Consider the following 19,610-nt stretch of genomic DNA (forward strand, 5'->3'; position numbering starts at 1 on the left):
AATGCAAATAAAGTTCAGTGTTCAGTTTTCAGGAGAATATAGGACAAGTTTTTATTTTTTTCAAATTGCCTACTGTGGAAACCCAGCTTGTGGTCTGATAGTCATATGTTCTGCATTCTTTGTACCTTTTCTTCATGAATATAAATTCTGCATTGGACACTTACTCAGCAAATGGTGATCTACTCATCAGAGTACAATCCAGGTGACCCAAAAATGATACAACAGTAAATTATTAAAAGGAAAGCAACCTTTCAGAACTAATAAAATTCAGTGGTGGGGAAAAAACAAGAAGTAGAAATCCTTTACAGGCATAGCATAACAAGAGAAGCCTGTTTTTTATTGTGTGTTATTCAGTAAAGGTAAAACAATTGCTACAAAAACTGGTAAGTATTTTGATGTTTCAACTATTGAAATGTTCAGAATGCCTACAAAATGTATCTGCAATACAGAGCGTTTACTGTTGAATCTCTCTTCTTTATCTTTGAAGTGCAAACTTCCCCGCTTTAGTTAAAGCAACCTTTCAGAACTATTAAAATTCAGTGGTGGGGAAAAAACAATAAGAAGAAATCCTTTACAGGCATAGCATAACAAGAGAAGCCTGTTTTTTATTGTGTGTTATTCAGTAAAGGTAAAACAATTGCTATGAAAACTGGTATTTTGATGTTTCAACTACTGAAATGTTGAGAATGCCTACAAAATGTATCCGCAATACAGAGCGTTTACTGTTGAATCTCTCTTCTTTATCTTTGAAGTGCAAACTTCCCCGCTTTAGTTGTAAAAGCTAGTGGCCTGGCTGCTGGCAAAGGAGTAATCGTGGCTTCAAACAAGGAAGAAGCCTGCAAAGCTGTTACTGAAATCATGCAGGTGAGTAGAAATGTCATGCACTAACTGGAGAAGTTCACACACAAAATAAGTTAACCACCTCAGAGTCTCAAAAATATTCTTTATTTCTGTATGTTAGGAACTTTGCTAAAAGATGTCAAATCTTCTAACTTTTATTTGGACAGCTATGAAGGGCTGTCATATTTGTTGCTTGAGGCAGGGTGCTCTTCATAGGCATAGCTCCTGTAGGCTAAAATAAAATCATTCTTAATGAAAATCCAGACTTATTTCCATATGGATTTTCTTTTTTTTACCATTTGAGACTGCTGCAATCAAACAGATACTACAGTTCTGTAATATTAACACTGTGTTTGAGGTGGATATTGCCAAGCAACATCAGCTTTAGGACTCCAGTCACACAGCACTGAAGTGTGTAGTAAAATTCCAGTGGAATTATTTCAAGTTAAGTATATTTTTAGGTAAGATATTCACCAAATATATTAGGACCATCAAAATCTGAAGAGAAGCTAAATGAAGCAATTTCATCTGAACAGTTATAAACATATTGCTGGAAAATAGGACACACATAGGACAGATTTTCAGCTGTAAGCATTGCATCTTGCAATACTGAAATCATGCAGGTCAGTAGACATGTCATGCACTAACTGGAGAACTTCACACACGAAATAAGTTAACCACCTCAGAGTCTCAAAGATATTCTTTATTTCTGTATGTTAGAAACTTTGCTAAAAGATGTCAAATCTTCTAACCTTTATTTGGACAGCTATGAAGGGCTGTCATATTGGTTGCTTGAGGCAGGGTGCTCTTTATAGGCATAGCTCCTGTAGACTGAAATAAAATCATTCTTAATGAAAATCCAGACTTATTTCTATATGGATTTTCTTTTTTTTACCATTTGAGACTGCTGCAATCAAACAGATACTACAGTTCTGTAATATTAACACTATGTTTGAGATGGATCTTGCCAAGCAACATCAGCTTTAGGACTCCAGTCACACAGCACTTAAGTGTGTAGTAAAATTCCAGTGGAATTATTTCAAGTTAAGTATATTTTTAGGTAAGATATTCACCAAATGTATTAGGACCATCAAAATCTGAAGAGAAGCAAAATGAAGCAATTTCATCTGAACAGTTATGAACATATTGCTGGAAAATAAGACATATAGGTCAGATTTTCAGCTGTAAGCATTGCATCTTGCAGTTCAGTGGAGTTATGCTCATTCATAGGAAACGTTGTCTGACACCCTCATATTTCAAGAGTCAGAATATAGGGTCTGCACTCATATTTTAGTGTGTGTGTATGGTTATTGGACAAATACATACAAGCCAAATGTCTTGAACAAAAGAAATGTACGTTAGAGAATCTTACAGACCCACAAAATTATCCTGTCATTGTGGGTTGGTTGGCCTTAATTGACTAAATATGCAATAAGTGTTCAAACATTGCACTGGAATATGGAAATATTGCCCCTTTCCAATATATTCTACAGAATTAGACTTTCTTATAAAGTAAAAGTTCAGATTATAGACTTGACAGTCATTGCTGTTACTCTTGGTATCATGGGTGCAAGCTTCAGAAAGTAGAGCATAAGGAATCTCTCAGTAAGTCATAAATATCATCAACAATTTAAAAATATTGAAGCACAAAATCTGCATTTATTTAAGAATAAATGGAAAACAGGAGCAAAGATTTTACCACTGCTGACATACCCAGGATGGAGAATGGATTAATAGTCTCAGAACTGTGTTGTGTTTTTATTGCTGTATTAAAAATATTTTTTTCTTGTTGCATTTTGAATATTTAAAAATGAAACAGAACTAAAGAGATTTTGTTTTTACTGCAGGATAAGACTTTTGGTACAGCTGGGGAAACTGTTGTTGTTGAAGAACTTCTTGAAGGAGAAGAAGTTTCTGTAAGTGTGCATTTCACTGTAACACTTTGTTTATTCCCATTCTAAACTATTTAGGAAACACTATGTAAGTACCTACAGAAGGGACATGTAAGGTTTTATTGATTTAAATTAAACGCAGTTATCTGTACATAAATAAAATCTTATTAATTAAAGACAGCTGGGTTAAGAACAAGACCCTGCAGCCTGTTAAAATAATTCAAATTAAATAAAAATAACTCAAACAGGAGTCAATTGTTATCACATGGGAAAAAAAAATATCTAACCTTAAAAATTTTGAGTGTCATTGAGCGTGCAGTTCTGTGTTATGATTTCTCTGACAGCAAAGACAGTATAAGATGTCCCTTCTCTTCCATATTGCTATGTTTTCACTGCGGTTTGCCTAGTTAACCTGTTTGTGAAGCTCCAGCCTTTTTTTCAAAGAAATCACCACCACCACCTTGCATGTTTTCTGTGTGTTCATGTTTACAAATGGCCCAGTGCCATTTGAATCAGTACAAGTAACAGGATGGTGAAGCGCAGAGCAAGGCAAGAAGTGGTTGAGAGGAGGTTTGCCTAGTTAACCTGTTTGTGAAGCTCCAGCCTTTTTTTCAAAGAAATCACCACCACCACCTTGCATGTTTTCTGTGTGTTCATGTTTACAAATGGCCCAGTGCCATTTGAATCAGTACAAGTAACAGGATGGTGAAGCGCAGAGCAAGGCAAGAAGTGGTTGAGAGGAAGGGAGGATGGAGACTTCCTTTAATCAACTTTGCTGATGAAGGGAGTATGTTGAACTGTATCATGAGGGAGCAGTAAACTCCTTTGGAGCAAAGGAGGAGTCAGATCAAGAGAGGTGGAGGAAAGATCCTCATTAACCAGTTTCGTTGCCAGAGAGACTGCAATGTAGAAGTGTGTCCAGGGATGAAGGGTCCAGAACCAAAGGCTGTTGAATGATTTGACAGCATTGATTTACTCTGCAGATGTAGAGAGTACGTTTCCTTCATTTTAAGCTGATTTGGCTCCTTCATTTAAAAAAAAAAACCCAACTATATCTGATGTAATTAACAGAGCATGAAAGAGACAAGGGGAATTAGAGCCTAGGTTTTGAGATGGCAGGGGAACTTGACACTTGCATCACACAAAGTAGAACAGCCAACTATCAGCTCAGGTTCCTGAGTACTGGAGCTGGAATTGATTTGTGCTGCATGTTGTGAACTTTCATCTTGGAGGTGGTGGTATTTTTAAAGTAAGCGATCATCTCCAACTGTTGCCAATCGTTGCATAGTCTGGTTTCCTGCCTGATACGAAGCAATTAGGCATGCGGATATTGATCATCCTTACTCTTTCCTGGTTGTCTTGACCTTTTTAGTATCTAAGGGGTTATCTAGATGTTCATTCTCTGGTGGAAAATATGTAGTGCTCTTAATTAGTCCTTAGAATACCATTGGACTTAGTGTAATATAACACAATTATAAAAACATTCAGTTGAAAGGTTTTTTTTCTATGGTGACTGACAACAACGAAGCAAACTTGCTTGCCTTGCCTGTCAAAATATTTAACCTTCTGCAAATGACTGCAGTTTTTAATTTGGCATTTTGTTTTTTTTGTCAGGGAATCCTTGCTTGTTTTTTAATTAGCATTATAAAATGTTTTTGAGTACTGCTAGCAGTAGTCCAGACAGTGAACGTCATCATCCAGTTACAGAAGATGTCAGCAGGCTTGTTATTATGAAGATACTGAGGATAAAAGCATCTGCTATATAAGTAATATTTAAATAATTCAAAAGCAAATAGTTTTATCAACAAGGAAAAGGAAATCTTGAAAGGAATGTAATGCCTTCCTTCCGGGGCAGAGAGGAAGAAGGGAGAGGGAAGAAGTAGCTTCCATTGTGGAGTATTTAATTACTTTTTTTAACCTTTTTATAATTTCTTTTCAGTACAACTACAGATGTTATGTTATAAATTTTATATGTTATATGAAAGTTAATTTCTGTAGAAGGGTTGTAAAAACTGAGGCACTGCTTCCTGAGGGAAGAGGGAAATGTTTAGAACACTGTAGCTTGTTTTATCAGGGAAACAGAATTTATACTCTTAAATATCAATTTGCAAAACTGAAAATCAAATATATTTGCACTTTTTGTGCTTTAATTTCAATCATACACTGGGGTTTTAATTATTCTCCTTGTTTTCTAGTGCTTATGTTTCACTGATGGCGTCACAATTGCTCCCATGCCTCCAGCCCAGGACCACAAGCGATTAATGGATGGAGATGAAGGCCCTAACACTGGAGGGATGGGAGCTTATTCCCCAGCACCTCAGGTAAAAATATGTTGACAAAAGGGATCTTTCCCTAAAGCTGTACTACACCTCTAGTATTGAAACCATGTGTGAATTTGTAGTTCCATCATGATGAACAAGAGAGTGAAAAGAGTGGGCTCTTGTGGATGAAAAGAGTTGCCTAAAACAGACATAGTCAAGTAAAGTCCATAACGTAAATTTGTTTCTCTAAAGAAGAGGATGTTTCTACTGAATTACTTTTAATTGTAAAGGTGGAAGTGTCGTTTCTGCAACCTTGTATTTTGATTTGGTTTTCAGGTGTTACAAAATACTGATCGTGCTTAAAAACACATTTTCGTCTTGTGCCAAACTAAGCTAATGATGAATTCAGTTCACTTGCTGTATTTCAAGGTAGTTTGGTTTCTGTTTGGCAAGGAGCTATTTGCAAAAGGTCTTCCTTTGCTTTCTATTCACCTGTGTCATGGCCAGAGATTTTTTCTTTTAGAAGTTCAAAAAAATTACAGGTTCTGTTCGTATAGAAAGCTATCAGTCTTGTTTATTGAATAAAATTTTATCATCCATCACTGTACTTTCCAACCATGACTTTTCTTTGGGAGGCCTTGTCTAAATGCCAGTATGTCTGTACAAATGGTTTGTTCCAGTGAAGCCAGCGGGATTGCTTGCACATGTAGATCTAAGCATGGAAAAGTGTCTGAAGAAATGCAGACGGTTGTTTTAATGCTGTGGTATGTTGTCTGAGGAGAGAGAAAAAAATACTAGCTTTCTGTTGTATAAAATGTTTTGGAGTGAGCAAGAGACCATCCAGATGATCTGCTTGGCTCTTAAAAATGCTCGCCATCACAGTAGGAAAAATCAGGCACTCCCTTTTTACAAGCGCTGTTTTCTAATCTTGTTTTATTAGATTTCTAAAGATTTACTGCAGAAGATAAGAGATACTGTCCTTCAGAAAACTGTTGATGGCATGAGGAAAGAAGGTGTCCCCTATTTTGGTATGTACAGAAGTTTGGGATTTTAAGCATAAGGAAAAAGACAGGTTTTATTACTTCATCCTCTTTATAGGCTTAACTCTAAGGAAGATAACTTTGATCTATTTGGAAACTGGTTTTGGTATCAGTGGCTTGATTTAGAGTCCATTGAAAGCAGTGGATGTCTTTTCATTAATGGTGGATAATCGCCAAGTAAGGAATTGAAAATAAGATGCAAAATTGTAACCACAACTATTTCTGCCAGGTATATTTTTAACGTTTCTAAAGTGTTAACATCCTACCTTTAAATTAATACAGATGGCATCCTTTTTAACACTATTATGTGTTAAATAGATTCAAAACAAATGAGTGTTGCTTAGATATCTTTTTATACACTTTTTTATTCCAGGCGTGCTTTATGCTGGATTAATGCTTACCAAAGATGGACCTAAAGTTCTAGAATTTAACTGCAGATTCGGTGACCCAGAATGTCAGGTGAGTTATTTTGTAGGTACATACACTTAGTCATTATGAGAGAAGAAAAGTCTGTTACCATCTACCATTATTCTCAACTAACTTTCGAGTGAATAATTGGCACTAAGATTTAAAATGTTTGTTTGTTCAAGACAGAAGGTCTGATATTAAATTGTTCCATTCCAGAGAAGATTTCAGCAGGTTATACTCAAATATGGGCTTTACAAGGGTAAGCAGGAGTGAAACTCAGCATTTTCCTATGTTTCTGGAATGGAGTTGGATTTGTTTTTACTTTAATAAAGAAGTGAATACTTCTTTTACCCACTCCCTGTTGACAAGTGGAACAAAATCCTTCAGGTCCATTCTTCGGATCAAAATAGGGTTCTTGAGCTTCTGCCTTTTCGCCTCCATATGTAGCCGTTCCTTTACCCATAGAAATTATCTTCAAGGAGGAGTATTTTTAAAGCTACATAGATTATGAACAATATGTATATATGTGTGAGAATACAGTATATGTAAATGCTTTATGTTATTTTTACAGTTGCATTAGTATTTTTAAAAGCTCAGTGAAGAAAATGTAACAATGTATGTTGTTTTCTTTAATTTATAAATATTTATTTTTGTAGGTAATTCTTCCACTGTTGAAAAGTGATCTGTATGAAGTCATGCAAGCAGTTATCAATAAAAAGTTGTCTAGTTCCATGCCGGTTTGGTTTGAAGACAGTGCAGCTGTGACGGTGGTCATGGCCAGCGAAGGGTACCCAGGAACATATCCCAAGGGTTTGGAAATAACAGGTAAATCCAGCAGGAGAAACTGCAGAATCTTGATTCCCCTCTTGCCCTTTCTCAGCTCTCTCTTTTGCCAGATGAAGGTGAATCAGTGTAACCCCGATCCAAGAAGCTTTAGACCTTGTGGTTAAGGGTCAGCAAGAGACAACTGAATTTTCACACATCAAAGCTGATACCTATGTAGCATTTTCAAATTTCCACACCATATTGTTAAGTTCCGTAGCATTTCTTTAATATGTGTTACAGTAAAGTAGTCTTGGGCTGATCACTGATTCTTACATAATGTTGATGCTGATGAGTTTTGTGATCTTTATGGCAGTGAAGTACAAAATCCAGCTGGAATTACGTTTCAGCTAAATACTATGTCTCTGAATGTACAAGTAGACGCTCGTCTCTCCTCAAAATGTAGTTTTTACATATTTATTCCCATTTCCAAGAACGATCAAACAGAATTTGGTTGTGGTTTCCAGACACAGTCAATAAATGCTAAATATCTATTCATTTGTAATTTAATAGAGAATGTTCTAATCAGTTGATTCTTTTTCTGCTTTTGTTTTCTTAAATGGCAATCACAGGACTTCTTAAGGCTAAGGAGCTAGGATTGGAGGTGTTCCATGCAGGCACGGCCCTGAAGGACAGCAAAGTGGTGACTAGTGGAGGAAGAGTCCTTACAGTAACTGCTATTAAAGAGGATCTAATGACAGCACTGCAAGAAGCTAACAAGGGAGTAGCAGCCATACATTTCAAGGGTGCCATTTATAGAAAGGACATTGGTTATCGGGCTATAGCTTTCCTGAGACAATCCAGGTAGATATTTGAAATACTTGAAATGGAAATAACTGGTGTAAAAGGGACTTAAGATGCTACTAGTTTACATTCATAAACTGATGTTGATGTTAAGCATAACTCTAAACAAGTTTTAACTACCATACTTGTGAGCAATATAAGCAAGACCAGCCAAGGAAGGAACAGGCTTTTTGATGGCTCTTATCCACGTTCTTATTCTCCCAAGTCTGAGTTAAACTACAGTGACAAGCACATAGGAGTGACTTGTGCTGTTGCTGTCTTTGTTACGTCTGTTTTAGGGAAAGTGAACTCCTGGTTCTTGGGCTCTAAACCGTAGCTTTTACTATAGATTTATGTTGTCCATAGGTCTAATATTAATAGAATGAAATGTATTTACAAACAAAGCTTGAGCTATTTTATTGGTTCATTTTAGAGTCTTTAGAAATGGTTAAAATGGTCTTGAAACCAACCTGCCTTGTTGGGATATGCATTTTAACGGAATAGCTGGCTAACATTGTGGGTAGAATTTATCGCTCCTTTTTAATATTATTCTTTTTGTTTTCACAGTATCCGTTTTAACAGTTGTGAGATCATGTGGGTGTGGGTTTTTTTTTAAAGCAGTGTGTCCTGCTGTCTCTCTAATGTTACTGAGAGCACCTACCAGGTTTTAGACTCATTTTTACCTAATATGAGGCCTATCTGTCTGCCTATTCTCCAATTGACTGAAAACATAACTTTTTATAATAGGTTATTTTATAGTCTATGAAGCATATTAGCATATTAGCAAGTTTCCTTTTGCTGACAGTGTATACCAATTAGTATATTGTAAAATTATGATCAATAAACTTACTAAATGACCAAGGGTGTTGGTATCTAGTCTTCTTTCTCTCTCAAGTACTGTTCATCTTTTGAGAAACGTATGTGAAAATGTGTAATTGGTATTTGTGTTGTATTAGAAAAAAAAAAATATCAAGTCATTGTGTGAGGCAAGAGAAAGGTACTTTATTGAATAGTTATCTAAGTCACTGAGTTTGTGGGCCATAGCCAGCAAGTTTCTTGACTGGAGTGCCTGGAGGCTGGGGGGATCCCTAGCTTATGAAGGAGACTCCTGGGAACTCTTTGCAGTCAGCACCTGTTTCAGTGTCCATGAGTCTGCACCAACTTTTGCTCAGATATCCTAAAATTGGAAGAAGAGACAGTTGGGCACGCTTCACTTTGGAGTCTGTGTTGCTCACAGTTCAGGAAGGGTGATGGTTGGCTCTGTAAAGCTGGGGACGTACCTCCTCTTGGCAGCTTTGCAGGATTAAGTCCTATGCATTTCACGTTGTGAAAATACCCAGAATATTTATTTAACAAAAAATATTGCAGAACAAGACTCTTATTTTAAAGAATCAAAGATATGATGCTTTTAAAAATAAGGTGAAAGTATGATGAATATTCAGCATGTTCAGACTGAAAGGGCCTGATTCTGGTCTCTTGTTATTGCAGCTAATATTTCCTTGAGTCTGAACAGCTGCTTCTTATAATTATTTTCCTTTTGCAAATTTTTGAGCCGTGATATAATGTGAGGGCACGTCTTTGTATTTTCCTGGTAGCGCCACTCTTTGGCCAGTTGTTTTGTTGCATTTGTCCTTGTTGTTAATCAATCAGCAGTGAATTTCACTCTTAGAATTTAAACTATTACTGAATTGCATCAATAAGAGAGCTAAAATAGATATAAGCCTAAAATAGGGATGCACCAAGTAGCCTGGTTCATGCCACTGACAGTGTAGAAATAGCAATTGCTTAACTGGAGTGAAATATGTTTGGTACAAATAGTAATTAAAAGTCATTAAACTCACTATCTCCAAAATTAGAAGGTCTCTCTGTAAATATGGGGTGGTACTTAATGTCCCCAGTCAGTTGTATGAACAGACAAGTTGCATACACCAGTTTGTAGTAAGTGTGCTTCCTCTGTTGTGTGGCTGTATCTCAGAAAACATCCAGACCTTACGGACGTTTCTTTCTAGATTGCTACAATGGGCCTTAGGAGCTCAGGTCTTTTTAAATTAACTTTATGATATACACTTCAATAGACAGTTTATTTAAGGAAAAAAGAGGTGTGGCTGGTTTTGTGGCAGTATCATTCTGGGTAATAAGGAGAGCCAACCTTTAAGCTACTCGAAGTAGCTTAAAGCTCTTTGAGAGTAAAACTCTCGAAGTGTCATAGAGGACTGTTGATTTATGTGATACTTCTCTTTTGAAAAGCTATCTTGAGCTTGATCCTGCACAGTGCTGAAGTATTCTGATTTAGCAGTGCATTTTTGTATACATTTTGTTTTGAGCGCAGGAACTATACTGCTGATGCCTCAGTATCTGGGTCAGGGATTCAAACCTTGCAAAATCAGGTCCATTATTCCACCTATTTTACCTTGTTGTTGGGTTGTGGTTTTTTGTTTGGTTGGGTTTTATCTTGGTATTTGACTGGATAGAGTATGATGCTGATGCTCTGATGCTGTCTTCAAGATATCTGGAGCTCTTTGAATGTGGCTTATAGCAGACACGCTGTGGTGCAAATCCATGAAGTTTTGGTTTTTTGGTATAAAACTCTCTACCTTCAGGTGTATGTGTGAGGTCAGGTTCTGAACAGCAAAAAGATTAACCTTTGAGCCATTGAACCTGCCTGAAATGAGTGCTTCAATACTTAGATATCATTTTATATGAGCAAAGTTACTGTACAAGCAGGAAAATAGTGGTACTTGACAGCAGAATAGGATTCTGAATGGTTAATCCCTTTGTGATGCAATGATGTAAAGAAGTAAATATCTCTTTTAAATAGATGTTTCTGCATTTAATAATCAATTGTGTAATATATTTTTTAACATTCTTTCAGAGGCCTGACTTACAAAAACAGCGGGGTAGACATTGCAGCAGGGAATACTTTGGTTCAGAAAATTAAACCCCTTGCTGCAGCCACATCAAGGTCAGGTAAGCCTTGTACCTTCTATTCCTGTTTCAGTCAGGTCATGGCAATGAAGCTTATCATCTGATCTTGATCTTGATACAAAAGCTCATATTTATGTGTTCTGCGTTGTTACACAACAAGAAATATTTGTGGTAAGCCTGTTATTTCTTCAGAACCTATTTCCCTAAATTTATAGATTTTCTTCCCAAAATGACTCCAAACTATACCTCCTGAAAGTCATAAATGTTAGAGAATAAAGTTTAGCACTCTAAAAGGATAAATGCAAGCAAAAATCCTACCATTTAGAGCTATTTTTGATTACATGGATTATTATTTCTTGCCCAGTGAACTATACAATTTTTGTACATAACTGTTTAGAATGGTGTACAAGATTCCTCAGAGATACTATCCATTACTTGAGGTAGATATAGAAGACAAATCTTTTGCTTGGTTAAAACAGAATAAATTTCTCCTCTTTTTGACATGATCTCAGACATATCTTGCAAGTCTGTGTAATTCATTTGATAGCTTTAAAATATCAGTCGTATATAATAACCTTTTAACTTCAGATTAACTGAGAACCTTCAGACAATGTCAGATATACACAGAGAGAAAACTGTATGCACACACAAATACAACTAGTCACTTCTTAGCATTCATTGTATTTTCTACTCATGTTTTTTCCACTCTTAGGATTTAACCCATTTTAGTTTCAAGATTACTACTTAGGTATCATAACCAATCTTAGGAGCAAGGAGTCTTAATATACTCTAAGTAGCAGTGTTAACAAGGAGATATAGGAACTTTCAGTTGGAAAATGCCTAGTTATCATCTTTTCCCAGAAAACTGTGAGCTCTTATCCGTTACAATTCCTTTTCTGTTTTTCAGAAAAAATACTAAGTGCAAGGGGGAAATATATCCGTCGTGGTAATTACTGAATGTTCAATCACAAACTTTGGGATTTTTAGCCTTAAGTAATAGCAAAGAAATAAGACAAAGCAAACTTAAAGGGATTAGGAGCTCCCGTGCCTCTATGAACAGGCTCTAAATGACAGAGGAAAGTTTTCTGGTGACAAAGCAAAGTCATGTTGACAGATATCAGAGGGAATTTTTGTTGGAGATCCTGAAGAAACCCACGAAAGCAAGTGTTTACAATTTTTTCCTGTTTTCTGACTGGCAGGCTGCAATGCAGAACTTGGTGGCTTTGCTGGCCTCTTTGATTTGAAAGCAGCTGGTTACAAAGATCCTATCTTGGTATCTGGAACTGATGGTGTTGGCACAAAACTCAAGGTAACATGAAAATCCATGAAAGGAAGGAAAATAGCACAGAAGGGAAAATGTTTTAACAGAAAATATATATTGTCTTTTAAAAATACTTGGTTTTATCTCTAAGAAGGGAATGAAAAATTAAATTGATCATCAGGCAAAAGGATTAAATGTACGTTTAATTTTAGCTATACTTGAAATGATGCGTAAAATAATTAATATTAAGTATGTAATCAGGGACTCCATTTCACCAAGGTAGAATCCCCACCCTCAAAAAGATTACTCATGGGGAAAAACGTTAAATTATACAGTTGCTCTTGTGTTTATGCAAGCTGCAATGAAACCCTTTCCAGCTCAGTTCCCTTCCATGAAGTGCCTTTTGTACTTGCCCATTAAGAAAGTAACGATCCCTAAAACAAAAATGTTCAGAGGGGCTCCCGGAGATGGTAAATAAATGAAGCTGCTCCACAGAAAGCATCTGGAGGAGCCGCGTGACTTCGATCCCCTTCCATGACAGACTCTCCAGGTGTGTTTCTGTTTCTCCGAGCTCACCAAAGGGGTTCTCTCCCTGTGTTTTGCAGATCGCACAAGTGTGCCAGAGACACGACACCATCGGTCAGGACCTGGTTGCCATGTGTGTCAATGACATCCTGGCTCAAGGAGCGGAGCCCCTCTTCTTCCTGGACTATTTTGCCTGTGGCAAACTTGACGTGGACGTGGCTCAGAGCGTCATTGCGGGAATAGCTGAAGCTTGCAAGAAAGCAGGATGTGCTCTTCTGGGTATGAACCCTCTTCTTTGAAGGATACGAAAAATCTTACACAATATCTTTATAATAGCTTTTAATGAGTTTGTTTTCCTACTCTCCTGAAGAATCTTAGAGGTGTGGAAAAAATACCAAAGCATCTTTGCTTTCAGAGGACATAACCTCTACCTACTGACAGGAGACGGTACTCTACAAATGCTTCCATTAGCTCAGGAAGTTGCATATAAATATTCATATCTTTTCATTTAACTTTTTAACTATAACAGCTACCTAGAAACTAGCAGTTCATGTATTTGAATTCCTTGTATTTTTCAAGTATATTTTAAAACATAAATAGGTTTGTTTATTTTTATCTTCTACCCTAAAGGAAATCCTCAAGTTTTCCTCTAGAAAAAAAAGATTTATATGTGTTACTGTGCATGTACATGTCCCTGTTTGCATACATATTATCCTTTCAATCTCTTGGGTGATTTTAACCAAATTTGACAGGAAAGGCAGAGATCGCACAGCTATTGTGTTCCCACAAGCTTCATAAAACTAGAAGGCCACAGAATGTCCTTATGCCTGCAACAAAAGCTTCAGCTGGAGCTCTCTACTTAAGACACAGAAGTTACCACAAGACAGAAACATAAAAGAAACCAGGTTTCATTAATTACCAAACTAATAGCAAAATTATTTCTCTACTGAAGACTTGCTGGAGATTTATTTCACCAAGATGAGCATATTCCAATATATTAAGACTTAAATTTTAAAATTTTCCTTTTCAGCCTTATAATACAAGTACACAGTACATCTTACTAACAAATTATGTATGTATTCTGGTATACAGTAGTCTATTTATCCATGAAAATTATATGATATTTCACTTCTTGAATCTTAAAAAAGACAGCTTTAACACCGTTCAACTCAATAAAAATATTTCTAGGTTAGTGAAAAATACATTCTTTCATATAAGTCATTAGTTTATAAAAGGAGTACAACACGGGGTTAAATTTTAAAGCAATGAAACCCAGAAAGTTCAGTTTCCTCACATAGTTCTTATTTTCCCTTCCTTTTTTAATAAAAACAGATGTGGATAATTACCATGATTTTTCCAAAAAGACCTTTAATTTGAGACTAAAAGTGACAGCTCAAGTGTCTTACTTTTAGGTACCACTTTATAATTGGTAATACAGTAATTCTGTCCTTTTTCCAATTCTTAAAGAAAGTTAGTTTCAGAAGTCTTTTCTAAGGGGGAGTGTGTCGTTTCAAGGTAATTTATGAGCTTTGAACAAGAGGCTATTTATGTTCTGATTTAATTTTTTCTGCATGAACTGTTAGTCATCTTGTTATTTGTCTTAAGGTGTTCTCTCAGTTTATGAAATATAATCAAACCATTCATACTTCAGCATAAGTACATGTTATGAGAAATCTTGCTATGAAATTTCTTACTGAAATGCCAAGACTTTATTTCCAGTTGGAAGACTTTAAAACTACAAAAGGGCTTTGGATGTTGTAAATTAATTACCAGAGAACAATTTCTCCAAATTGTAAATAGGTTAGCAAATATCTTTTTGTGCCAATATAAAAATAAGTCTGAACTTGTAAATAAAACACCCATGATTTGTTCTCCAAATTTCTGGCACTCTCAGAAAAGGAGGGACAGAGATGACGCAATAACGTTGAACCTAAGGAGGAAATGCTTTTCTGTAGCCTGGATCATCGAAATAAATTTCAGTTTGGGCTCCAGCTTCACACATTCATTTCAGTGTGCCTGCATATATCATGTAGATCTGTCTTGGCATAGTATCACCTCATAAAAGTCCCATTTGAAGCATGTTGCTAAACTCCTACCTTGCATTTCTGCAATACCTGAATATTCAGCTCAACCGCCTTGAGCTCATCACACCGCGAGGTACTGAAGGGCTTATCTACGTGCTTGGTTTTCAACAAACATTATTAAATACAGATTTAAGTAGATGTATCTAAGCAAATTATCTTTGATTTTAAAGTATAGTAATGTAATGTTGAAACCCAGAAAAGCTTCCAGAGAATCTACTATGTCAAGCACTAAGTACAAGAGCAGTTTCCACCTTGACTCAGGTAAATTTGGAGCCCCTTCAGGGACATTTTCTGGAAACAGAATACTTTTGTATTGAAGATGCCTATTGGAAAACTTTGGAGTGAGCAGTAAATGCTCATTTCATGTACCAAACACAGGGAGTTCCCCTCTCTAGACTGAATGAGACTGTGGCAGGCAGAACACAGTCTTCAACAGTGAAGACCGTCAGCTTATACCTGAAGGTCAGTAGGGCAGCCAGAAAGGTATGTATAGAGAGAGAGAACGCTGTCTGAGCAGTGCTGTGCATTTCTGTGCAAGCTGGGAAAATTACCTTTTCAGACTGCACTCTGAATGAGGTCAGCCAGGCAAAACCTGGTTTTCAGGCTAAAACGAGAGGATATTCTGATGATCAGGATTTAAGACAATAGCCTAGACAACAGTTCATCTGCACGGATGGGTAGGAAAGGCCCTCTTAGAGGTGTTCTCCTAAAACAGTCTATAAATCTTAGATGTTCAGAGTTGGCATGATAATGATGGCCAGGTTGTGGGCATCAGTGGCAGGCAGGATAGTGCAATATACAAAATCTTTATGAAGGCAAGTGAGCCTAATAGCAATGTTGTTCCTGTGATGTCCATGTATTAATTTCTTGTATCTCTTGTATCTTGTAAATTTTTCATGGAGAATATTAAACCTGGCAGAAATTTGGAAATGCGAAGCACTAAATATATGCTTTATATGATTTTAAAATGTGAATGCACAAGTTGATAATAGTTGTCAGAATGAGGGAGGAAATGCTCTTTCCCAATTTTTTTTGTTGCTTGTTCAATTGAAGGGCATCTGACAAACATGTTTCTAATTCTTTTTAATGTTCGTTTATCTAATTAAAAAGCCTAGTCTGTTAATGCCTTATGAGTTTAAAACTTTGAAAAATTGCATGTCTACTGGTCCCAGTGGTTTTCCAACATGCTCTTTCTCTTTTTTTTTTTGTTTCCTATAGGAGGAGAAACTGCTGAAATGCCAGGCATGTACCCACCTGGAGAGTATGACCTGGCTGGCTTTGCTGTTGGTGCAGTAGAGCGAGGGCAGATGCTGCCCCAGCTGGAGAGAATTGCAGATGGAGACGTGGTTATTGGAGTCGCTTCTTCTGGGGTTCACAGCAATGGGTACAGCCTTGTGAGGAAGATTGTTGAGAAGTCATCGTTCGATTTCTCTTCCCCGGTTGGTGCCTCCGGTGATCAGACATTAGGTACCATCTGTCATGCAGTTTCTCCCATTGTAACTTGGACTTCTGAACAGGCAAACACCACACAATTGTTTTGCCTGTGCCTTTGCCTTTGTAACTTTTCTAAGGCACTAAAAAAATATTCTGTTCTTTGACATGTTCTCATCTTCTTTTTTCCTGTGAATCACATATGCAGGAAAGAAATTAAGGGAGGGGGATAAATAATTCATGGAATGCTAAAAAAAAAAGGTAGAACATTGTGTTTTTCTCTGTAGTACAATGCTCGTTGGTATCCAGCAAATTAGTATTTTGAGATTTCCTCAATTCTGTATTGATTAACATTTATTTCTGTGCTGTAACTGGTCTTCTTTCATCCTCTTTCATCTGCAGGAGATCTCTTATTAACGCCAACAAAGCTCTACAGTAAGACTCTGTTGCCTGTCCTTCGCTCAGGCCATGTGAAAGCCTATGCCCACATCACTGGAGGGGGCTTGCTGGAAAACATCCCCAGAGTTCTCCCAGAGTCCTTTGGTGTCGTTTTAGGTGAGATAAAAAGAAAGGCTGTAGAAACGTTCACATGTTCATAGGGATTGAGGGAAGCTGCATACATGGGGCCTTGTCAGCTGCCTTGCACTGTAACAGCTGGACTTGCTTGTCTAGAGATAAGTTTACTTTTTCTTCATTGTTGCTGAATTTTCCCTTGTGCCTGAAACAGAGCCAGTCAAAACACTCTGTAGTCTTATGACTGCTGCCCATTGAATTCACTTCCCTGATGGTGTTTTCGATTGGATTTGTTTGGAAACTCTATCCACACTTGCAAAACCAGAACAACTTCAAAAACAACCTAAAGTGAGCTGTCACCATTTGCAATAACATGCAAAATTATTGCTAATTAAATGACACTTATGAAGTTTTGATTGGCATTCAGATATGGTTATCAGCTCAACTACATCTCAAGATATTCAGCATGACTTAATTAATCCTCACCACAATGTCATCAGGTATGCTAGAAAGTGTATGTCACTTACAGAGAAAGCATAGTGTGGAAAGGTAAATTACTTACTATAGATTATGCAGTGTTCATTGGTTTGTAGGATAAAATAAGGGAACTAATACTGAGTTTTGCACTACAGAACTGCGTGTAAATCATTCTTCCACTTGTCATCTAAACAGTGGTCCACACTGCATGCTGATGTATATAAATGGAGATGATAACATTTTAAGTATAACATGATGAGAAAGAAACTTAATGTCTTTGAAGTTCCTTTACAGTGGCTTGTCCCATAGCATTTCTCGTGTTGCTGTAAATCATCCTTACCTTGTTGGAATTTGGGACAGTGTGAGACTTCTGGGGCAGTTTTTAAGGCTATTGTTCAGGTACAAGAGTTTCCTGAGAACCAGAACCTTCAAAAAGAGGATTTTCCAAAGAGTGCTTCAGAGCCTGTGTTGAATTACTGATTAACGGATTGCAGTGGAGCAGTATGATTAATTTCCTCCCAGAGTGACACTTCTTTCTACTCCCAAGCCTTGTTCAGTAAGGAAGGAAAAAACATCCTCTTTCTATGCATGGAAGCCAATTTCACTCAAGCTAATGCTTCTGTGGGACTTAGTCTGTGCTTTCCATCCAGATCTTGCCTCTTAATGCTCTAATAATTTTAGTATTTGTCCATTGGTAGTGACTTCCACTGTTCATCTGTATTCTCAATTCTCTTCAGATGCTCTTACCTGGAAGATTCCTGAAATCTTTTGCTGGCTCCATAAAGAAGGGAACCTCTCTGAGGAGGAAATGACTCGGACATTTAATTGTGGGATCGGTGCAGTCTTGGTAGTTCAAAAGGAGATGGCTCAGCAGGTCCTCAAGGACATTCAGAAACACGAGACAGCTTGGCTGATCGGAAAAGTTGTCTCCCTACAAAAAGGTTATTAAATTTTTCTTTTCCTTTTAAAAAAAATTGCAGATCTAAATTCCTTAACTGGTAAGTCTCCATGGAGGTTAGCTGAAAATCTCTTAATTGGCACCTCCATAGCTTTTTTGCACAGGGTATTAAAATGACAGTCCTCACGACTTCAGTCTTAGTTCACAGAACATGTGCTTAGCAATGTCAGATGTCACCAGAACTATAAATAAATAATGAGAAGTAAAGCAGTGCCACTAATCTTTTTTCTCTCTCTCTGTTTCTCCCTTTATTTACGTGTTGGTTGGTTGGCTATTTTTTTTTTCCCTTGTATGCATTCAGGCTCTGCCAATGTTCAAGTCCTTAATCTGCTTCGAGCCTTGCAAGCTAATAGGTCGCTGTCTGTGCGCAGCCATATCCAAGGCAAAATCCAGACAGACAAAGTGAAGGTTGCTGTCCTTATCTCTGGAACAGGTGAGAATTATATTCTTTACTACAGTGTAAAACAGACTACTAAAAAAGGAACTTCAGCTCAGATTTAAAATCTCTTAAGTCCTTGCAAGTCTCCAGGGAGATAGGCTGCTAACAGGCTTTCAGTAACAGGCAGAATAGATTTTGCCCTTGGGTTAATTTCAGTCACAAACAGAATCACCTTCAACCTCTGCTGCAAACTGACTATAAATTGCGTCCGTGTTCATTTTATCTACAGATTTCTGCACCTCTCCAGATTCGAGCAACTACTGCTTTGCACTATAGGGACAGCAGGATTATTTCACAAATAGATCAGAATGTCTTCTTGCCATATAGGCACTCCCAAGGTTTCCAATATTCTCACTTGCTACGAAGTAGACCATCATTCCAATTCCATAAATTACAATTTACAAATTTAATTTCTAGTAATAGCCCTGTTTCCCCCAGCTGTCAAATTCAGTTCCCAGTAAGATCAATTAAAAAGGGATTACTGCTAACATCAATGTTTTTTGCATTGGATCTCACCCACATTGCCACTTATTTAAAACCTCTTCTAGCTGTTAAATAAATTTGTTCTCCAGGAAGAACTTGATACTCATGAATTGTTTTTTCACTCATAGGCACAAACCTGGAAGCCCTGATAAACAGCACAAAAAAGCCCTCCAGTTTCGCACAAATAGTTCTTGTTGTTTCTAACAAAGCTGGTGTGGAGGGGTTAAGGAAAGCTGAAAAAGCTGGTATTCCTACAAGGGTAAGTATTCCTTATCTTTTTAAAATTAGCCATCATTAGCTCTGGCCACAGCAGGAAGATACTGTGAGATGATGAGTTTTACTAGGGTAAGACACCATTTGATAGGATGCCTTAGCCTTTATTTTTTGGTTTGTCATGAACTTGTGCCCTTGGGCAAACTACTGACATGGGAAGCAAAACACTTGCTTTGCTCCTTCTCAGAGATGCTG

At 37.1% G+C, this 19,610-nt stretch overlaps 1 protein-coding gene across 4 annotated transcripts in view; it reads left to right on the plus strand.

The window, feature by feature from the left end:
• The window catches only part of GART (phosphoribosylglycinamide formyltransferase, phosphoribosylglycinamide synthetase, phosphoribosylaminoimidazole synthetase), a 40,823-nt gene that overhangs the window by 13,885 nt on the left and 7,328 nt on the right, over positions 1-19,610 (plus strand). For all 4 annotated transcript variants that reach the window (XM_014938239.1, XM_014938240.1, XM_014938238.1 and 1 more), the window contains 15 exons: positions 753-864; positions 2,688-2,756; positions 4,928-5,053; positions 5,934-6,021; positions 6,407-6,492; positions 7,098-7,266; positions 7,836-8,067; positions 10,919-11,013; positions 12,171-12,280; positions 12,838-13,036; positions 16,060-16,308; positions 16,675-16,827; positions 18,000-18,203; positions 18,522-18,653; positions 19,271-19,401. In XM_014938239.1, the coding sequence (XP_014793725.1) occupies positions 753-864; positions 2,688-2,756; positions 4,928-5,053; positions 5,934-6,021; positions 6,407-6,492; positions 7,098-7,266; positions 7,836-8,067; positions 10,919-11,013; positions 12,171-12,280; positions 12,838-13,036; positions 16,060-16,308; positions 16,675-16,827; positions 18,000-18,203; positions 18,522-18,653; positions 19,271-19,401 (2,155 nt within the window). The remainder of the gene's footprint in view (positions 1-752; positions 865-2,687; positions 2,757-4,927; positions 5,054-5,933; positions 6,022-6,406; positions 6,493-7,097; positions 7,267-7,835; positions 8,068-10,918; positions 11,014-12,170; positions 12,281-12,837; positions 13,037-16,059; positions 16,309-16,674; positions 16,828-17,999; positions 18,204-18,521; positions 18,654-19,270; positions 19,402-19,610) is intronic.

The sequence above is a fragment of the Calidris pugnax genome, unplaced genomic scaffold, assembly GCF_001431845.1.
Source record: "Calidris pugnax isolate Ruff unplaced genomic scaffold, ASM143184v1 scaffold25, whole genome shotgun sequence".
Lineage (NCBI taxonomy): Eukaryota > Metazoa > Chordata > Aves > Charadriiformes > Scolopacidae > Calidris > Calidris pugnax.